The following is an 8,005-nucleotide window of genomic DNA, read 5'->3' as shown; positions in this document are numbered from 1 at the left end:
CTTATATTGATATTATGCCTTACAAATTGACTAACGAAAATCAACATTCAAATTATTCAATAAAACATACTTACTATTCCTTTAGAAAGTAGTGGGCCGCGGTGGCTCAGTGGTAGAGCGTTCACCTCTGGTGCTTGTTGTCCCGGGTTCGATCCCAGCCCCTGCCAAGTAAACTTTGTGGTGGACAAACACCGTGTGCGTGGGTTTTCTCGGGGTTCTCCCGTTTCGTCCCACTTTCTTCATTCCACCATTTCATTTATCACTCATCATCACCGTCTCCTTTAGCCTAACCGGCATAAGCGTGGGACGTAAAACTTAAAGATTTCATTTCATTTTTTCCTTTAGGAAGTACATACGTCGTTGATTACACAATGTATCACCTTAGGCTGTAATGAGTATGGATTAAATATTCCCCATTAGATCCTATAATGGAGTGTACTAATAAAACGACACTTAAGACCTTGCTGGGGTTCTTTGGTTGGAATTTGATTAAAGGTCAACCAAACACCATAAACCTACCGAAATATCGGTACCGACTTGCAGGAAGTAATATTTCGATTTCTTTCATTATTAGCTCCATAGGGAACATTTCGCACTAGTGAAAAGTGAATTTTCGTAGTATATGCAGGAGAAAAATACCAATGTCGCATTTTACTTGTAATGGTAATGTTTGTGAATGTTATTAAATTTAAAAATCTATTGTGTTTTAAAATATGTTTTTCAGTTTGTCTGAGCAATAATTATTGCTTTGTCAAATATAATAATTAAATAAAACAAAATAACAACGTTTGCACTATATTCCACCAAACCATTTGGAAATATTATGAGATAATAACAATACTCTGACATTGCAAATAGCAGTAAGTTTACGAGCTTTTAACAACGAACTCTGAGACTAGATAATCAAATGAGTGTGGCAGTAAGGGATTAGTTTGGTTTGTGCAATGAGACGTCAGGTGCAGGAGGATATTGTTTGCGCTCTATCGAGATTTTTACAGAATTGGAACATCTGTCTTCGATAAAATTTCATTTTTTTACGTGCTTGCAGTGGATGCATAGCTGTTTTCGAACATCTTGTCAATGTCTTAGTGGTGAATTCTTATTGGTAATAATATTGGACTGTTTATGGCAATGCAAAGAATCACATGGCTAACTGTATCAAATATCTCATTGGTCGTTGTTGATAGCTCTACTTTTATCGCCTAATAGTTGTTCATATTATCTTCGCCAAAATAAAGAGCTACAAGGGAAATATTATAAAATGAAAGGCGATACACATGCTATACAGAGACCTTCGAGATATAACAATAGAGGTGAATCTTTTTGTTATGGTGTGCAGCGCATATCACAGGTATAGCAAAGGTGGCAGACATGACTACTGCAAAGAAGAAGTAGTTTAACTTCAAGTGATAAAGTGATTTAAGAACTATAGATTTGCTTTCATTAGGATATTACTACTCCTTTTAAAATTAATTTGATAAAACCAATGACTAGTGATTGTCTGCAATTCAGTTCCAGAAAACATTTATATGCGTCCATGATTCGAGCACACGATACAATTTACAAACTACATATTTGTTAAATAGAAATAGCACTAAAGAAGAAAGTAATGTTCATATACAATGGCAAACTATATTTTAATTTTACACACATATAAGTGCACTTTCTTGTTTTAATTAACTGAAACAGCAGATGACGTTTCTAAAGAGGGTTCAGTGATCAATACCGAGTGGTTTTCTCCAGACTGAAACTGCACTAGTATAATAAGGTATGTAGTCACTGCTCCAGCAATCTGGAAACACAAAATAAGTAATATTAGTACTTGAATACAACGCTTTGTTACAATCACACAGAAAACATTTATTGCCAAATTTTAAAACAAATACAAAAAATATTCTTTATGTGAAATCGTCGTAATTAATAGTAATGCTCTACAAATTTAAGGAAGTGTTATATATCGAAGACATAATCATCCATTTCTAGTTAACTTTAGAGTACTGAACATGAAAATTATTTTCAAAATGTGAAACTGGTTTTTATTTTGAAGTTACGGAAAGAAAAAGTATCCACTCAAGAATAATGGGCGGTTTTCGTACTAAACGTCTAATATATTAATAAATTGTACACATTTTTCTTAGCCATGTATACTAAGACCTTCGTACTGTTTTTGTGCACGAAGTTATGTGCAAGGTAAATAGACAAATGAATGGAAATGGTTAGATTTTGTCTTATCTTTACAAACACTTCAAGTTTCTCCAACATTTTCATAAAATTTTGCCATGAATAAAGTGGTATAAATTTTATATAAAAGCAGAATGAAGGTACTAGTATAACTCTCTCTGTAACACTATAGAATTTGTGAACATATTGAAAGTTTAGTAATTAAAAATGCAAAAATGAATTAATTTCTCATTATTTTCGAATCTTTTCCTTTTCTCTACGTACTTCAAAACAAGAATCAGTCTTACTTGTTCAGTGTCGATTTTCTGTTTAGCGCCCAAAGTAAATTCAAAACTGGCTCCTATACCTCCGTTTATAAAATAGTGTTTAACAGTGCAAAAGATGAAAATTGTTTTGGCGTTTAGTGTACTTTTCAACACCAAGGCCATATAAGACATAAAACTAAAGCTTAATGCAGTATCAGAACTATCTGAGCTCCTACCGGGAATCAGACCTTGTCCGAAAGTGTGAATGATAATGAAATAGCGCCAGGATATGATCCATTTTAGTTTCATGTAAATTCACATTTTGAGGCTATTTTTGAATGGAACTTGGGAAGATTGTATTTCAGTGCTAGATTTGTTAGGTATCTAACAGCATTCTCTAGAATTTTAAACATATAAAGAGAAGCAAGAAATACGTAAAAACTCAGGTGTATTCCCCTCAAACTGCAATAACCTGTCTTCAGCATTCGGGCAGATTATTGTAGATGTTAGGCAATAATCTATATTAGAACTTAATGGAATGTAAACCAAGAAAATTCATGGATTCGAAACCATCATGCTGTGTATTATTGTCTAATAAATGAAACAAACATTGTAATTAGACAGGTGAGTATCCAGAAGCGTGAAATACTTAAGAAGACCGTAAAATACAGAGTATAATCTTGTGTCGTGGCAGTTTTGGCAGCTCGGGGGTTGATTCATGTGGTGGAAAACAGCGGTAACAGCGTTGTGAGTGTCGTAGACAACACACCTCTTGTCAAATATCAGCAATCGGTCCATAAATGGATTCTTACCCTGAGAAAATTAACACAGATATTTTCTTATGTTGCTTTCTGAGCTGTAGTCGAGACATCTAGGATCCGTCGTCCCCCTTTACACTGCTCTGTTGAAGGTATTGAGTTATGGTTCCTGTACGTAATTGATTATTTCTTTCGATATCTGATATGATTGTCCATTATCGGCCTCAATAGGTATCTTTATTCCATGGCTTGTGGGTGACCTGTACATAGTCCGACCTGGAGCGATACATTTCAGTTCTTAAATTTTCTGAAATGCTTTTATATTGTCCGCTTATTTACCATATCTATATTGAATGCCTTGCGTATTTTTCTCTTAACGTTTCACTAACATGAGTTTACAGATTAACATAGGAAAGTGTATGGGTCTATATCGCTGTTTCGGTTCCCGCATTTGGGGTCTCGTGTTCAAACCCTGCTCCCGCCAAGTGAACTTTGTGGTGGACAAACATCGTGTGCGTGGGTTTTCTTGGAGTTCTCCCGTTTTCTCCTACTTTCTTCATTCCACCATTTCATTCATTTCAGGCTTAGTTGACATGGTTGGAGATTGTTTAACCCCCATTCCTTTAGAAGCAATTCCTACCTTGGAAAAAAAAATGGGCAATTCACCGTGCACCAAGAACTTCTTCTATGGTTATTGCTTTTAATCACCGTCTCCTTTAGCCTAACCGGCATAACCGTGGGACGTAAAACTCAAAGATCTCATTTCATTTCATTTCGGTTCCCGCGTTTAACTTGCTCCTACTGACCCCCCCCCCCTCTTTAACAGTAGGAGTCACATTACCAGGTCGTAAGAGATAATACTACTAAGACGTTATCTTCCTTTGTTCATGATCTATAAACTAAAATCACAGGAATTACTAGAAGCAGCGGCATACAAAAACACGACACAGTGGTTTCGGGTAGCTATTACAATCTCCAACTATATTTCTGATCAATTAGTTAAAGACAAACAAAAAGCGGGTATATTGTACCATCACCTCATAGTCGATCATAGTAATGTTAGACATGTTTCACTGTTTTGTATGGCAGTTAACAAAGTACGTTTCTAGAAACGAGGTAACAAAATTTAGCTTCTTAGTGAAATATATAAACATGTTTTAAAAGTTAAAATAAAAGATAGATAGAATTGATATAGATTGAATTAGGCTTGATTCATACTGATACGTTGTATTTAATTGCCCCTTAACTTGATTTATGGTTTTGAAATGTAGTTAAATAATACAGTTTATTTTTGTGCTTGTATTAGTCGCACTAGAATATTAATTTTGTACTTAACTATTTAGAATTATTGATATTATTTAACTTCCGTAATATTTTTGTAAAAATTTTAGAATTCTGTAAAATTTTCTCTTAAAAATTGAGTTCCTAATTTTTTGGTTAGGATTGTTGTATATTGCTTGTTCAAGTGAATATTTATTGCAATAAATCATTCATGTTTATATAATTCTTCTTGATTTCTTATTTAACTTACCGAATATAGAAGTGTGAAGTCCAAAGGGAAAAATCCACAGACAGAAAATTCAATTTTCCTATGTAACAGCTGCATTGAAAATAGTTGGATCTAGAAAAATTGGAAATACGTTTGCTCCTTACTATCGAACAAGTAGAACAAGGTAAGGTATGGTACATAATATAAATAATGAAAAGAAAGCAGTCTTAGTAAAAGAAAGAAAATAAAAGCTATCGCAAAAATTTACATCCTAAGTAGCTTCTTTATTATCCAGAGGATCAAAACTATTAAATACTCTATAAATATATCATATTTAACACATTTTATATTATTTTGATATGAATTGCGCTACAAATAAGCAGGCATATTGGGATGCTGTATATAAAGATGTCGCCCCTCTTATAAATGCTAAAGCGACAATATAATCTGTTGGACAGTCAAGCGAAAAGACAGTAGCACAATATTGGAATCCAAGGATAACAGATCAAGTTTAAAATATTGATGTTAGTTAAATGTATTCACAATTGCTATGAACATCTTGTCAACCTGTTATTTGTGAACTCTATGAGAAAAGGCGATTTCAATTCTACCAAGACTTGCGAAAAATTATAAAAGTAATTATTTCTTGAAGAAAAACAATGCTATGGAATAGTAACGCTCCTTTGTCCTTTAATAGGTACTCTTGAACCTACCTACTTCCAAGTGAAACAAACTTAGTGATCGATAAACCAGCGAATTTATCTCAAATATTTCCAGAGGGACCAAACTTGTGAATGTTTCACAAGAAAGTTTGAACTCAGATCAAGTTGACACATATTCAACAATAAAAGCAGAAGTTATAAAGGTAACCAAGAAAGTTCTGTCGCTTTTTCACCCACCACGTTACAACATCGATATGTCAGCTAAAACGTGCCTGGAAGATCAAAAATAGTCCTTATCAGCATCGATGATCTTCTGCCAACGTTCTGAAAGACTATGGATTCCAATGGTGTGCAACACTGTACTACTACACTTCACTGTTATGTTTAGTGATAATAGTGCATTTTAAATATGTGTACACTTGTATATGATGCTATTTATAATAAAATATTTTATGCTGAGTTGGCAACACTGCTTCACCTATGGCAAAAATGTTAATGGTTTTCGATAGTGCATTCTGTTCTCATTATATTGGGAAACTTTTGTTTTGATTGCTTTAACGGTTTTGAAGATATTTACTTTAAATGTACATAATTCCATGATATAATTTTTTGAATATTCAAATTTTGAATTCCCGTAGATCCTATCCTTCTGGTCCATAGCACCTTAAATTGTGCTCATGTTCATTTCTCATGACGCTCTATCAGATGTGCTATGTGCCAATCAGATTTTAGCGACAACTTGTCTGACCTTCCCGTGTTAGAAGTTTATGAGTAACGTCTTTCTGTGACTATATAGTATAAACTTATCCAGGAATTTTAAAATAAAAGATGTTATTCACTGCTTTGAATAATTTGCCTTCAGAGTTGTTTGTTACTGGAGAAAAACATAAACAAAATGTACTGCTAGTCTGATAATCAAGTGTGAACAACTTAAACAAGATCGTGAGTTAAGCTGAGCTCAGATTTTTTGTATTATTTATTGCTCTATACTTCATTTTAGTTCATCATGCTAAAAGTTTCGAATAGACGTTTAGATATTTGTGTAAAACCACTTTATACAAATACTATCAGGACATCGTATGAACTGAAGTTCATTTTATACAAATCAATCGACAATTTATATTAACAGAGAACAACAGTTCAAACGAAAATAGTCAATTTCGTTAATATTTATTTGATAATTAATAAATAGTGTTCATTATTTTTGCTTTCTTGCATGTTACTCGCAGGCAATCTTGTATGTATAGCTATACTGTTAATCATTAAATAAATAGTAAACGATACCTTAGCAAATCATTTACGCCTTATGAAAGAAATCTACTAAAATATAGTTTCCTTTTCTAAACTATTCTTTCTGAATTCCTTGTAGAGACATTATATATTTTACAATTAATAAAATTTGTATTTTCGAAATAGAGTACAAAACACTTGTAATTTCTGTTATTTCTATCAAGGGTGTAATGGAGAAACGTGGTCCTCTCTTTAGGAAACTTCATAAAAGACATGTGTGAGATGAGTGAGATTATGTTTCGATGTTTACCAGTATGACCTCTACACTTCTGCACTACACACATCCTGACGTATGAAACAGAGAACGATTTTCTTTATTGTTGGCCTGCAGAGATTACGAAATATATTAATACGTTGAAAATTCAACAGCCATAATTTTACCATCAAAAGACCCAAGGCATTCTATAACCATTCCAAAGTAAAAAGGGTACTTTATGATGTGACTTCACACCATGTGTAAATAGTACTTTATGCTATAACAATTTTTCTAGACACTTAACCTACTATTAAACTAAGTTATCAAAACTATGCACGTACGCTTGAACAGTTCGCACATATATGAAATCAAACATGCGATTAATATATGTTAATGTGTATCTATTACATCGACTGAACAACACAATATTTATTAAGAAAGAAAAAGAAACCATTCTCCACGACAAGATATTTACGCAAATTTACAAGATTTATTCATTAAATTGTTACATTTTTGCAATAGTCTATCAAATAGTTTGGTTGCGTACTCATTTTGGTGCGGAAATAAATTCGAGTACTCATAGAAGCATCTTACAATTCATTTTTCATATCAGACTTAAATTTATGAAGAAAAATTAGATTGTTCCCGTGTATTTGTCTCATGTAGACATGTTTATTCATGTAAATTCAATCAAAAAAAGCTACAGCTTTGTGTTTTGTTGTATGTGTGACCATGTAAATGGTAGATAGTTTTACTGTAATTCCTAGAAGATTACCCTTTATGATTCTTACAGGAATACCAGGATCAGCCAATTGCTACTCGGCTTGCAAATGAATAAATTTATACTCATAACGATCGGATACAAATACATCAAGTATTCTCCGCCAGAGGACGCTTACCTCTTCTTTTGTTTCAGGATCGAGAGACGTATCAGCAAGTTTGTGTAATATTATCCCTGTACGTTTCGCCTATAAGGAAAGTCAATTTTAATAGCATAATTAAAGGATATAAAGCAATTTAGATTAGAAAAAAGTTCACTCAAAATTTCATACTTCTTTAAAACATAACATTGAAGATGTGAACTTCCTTATTCTAGCTTTACAACTACGTATAACTTATATAAAAGTAAAGTATGACGAAATATAATCATTATTTATACGAATCTCTATTATAGTCCTTGCAAT

The 8,005-nt window shown here is 33.0% G+C and overlaps 1 protein-coding gene across 1 annotated transcript; it reads right to left on the bottom strand.

Moving 5' to 3' along the window:
* Positions 1–1,536: 1,536 nt before the first annotated feature.
* Positions 1,537–7,785, bottom strand: LOC145666109 (putative gustatory receptor 2a). The gene is made up of 3 exons (XM_081733199.1): positions 7,721–7,785; positions 4,716–4,805; positions 1,537–1,792 (listed from the first exon to the last, which is right to left on the bottom strand). Exons 2-3 carry the CDS (start codon positions 4,788–4,790, stop codon positions 1,673–1,675), a joined length of 195 nt encoding a protein of 64 aa, XP_081589325.1. The 5' UTR covers positions 4,791–4,805; positions 7,721–7,785; the 3' UTR covers positions 1,537–1,672.
* Positions 7,786–8,005: the final 220 nt, after the last annotated feature.

Source organism: Thermobia domestica, chromosome 1 (assembly GCF_964235325.1).
Source record: "Thermobia domestica chromosome 1, izTheDome1.hap1.1, whole genome shotgun sequence".
Classification (NCBI taxonomy): domain Eukaryota; kingdom Metazoa; phylum Arthropoda; class Insecta; order Zygentoma; family Lepismatidae; genus Thermobia; species Thermobia domestica.
This window is presented reverse-complemented; position numbering and strand designations above follow the sequence as displayed.

Excerpts from the sequence above, each read along its gene's own strand:
- LOC145666109 (XM_081733199.1), bottom strand. The coding sequence starts at position 4,790 with ATGCAGCTGTTACATAGGAAAATTGAATTTTCTGTCTGTGGATTTTTC. Across the intron at positions 1,793-4,715 it reads ACTTCACACTTCTATATTCG|ATTGCTGGAGCAGTGACTAC; the intron begins GTAAGTTAAATA and ends TTGTGTTTCCAG.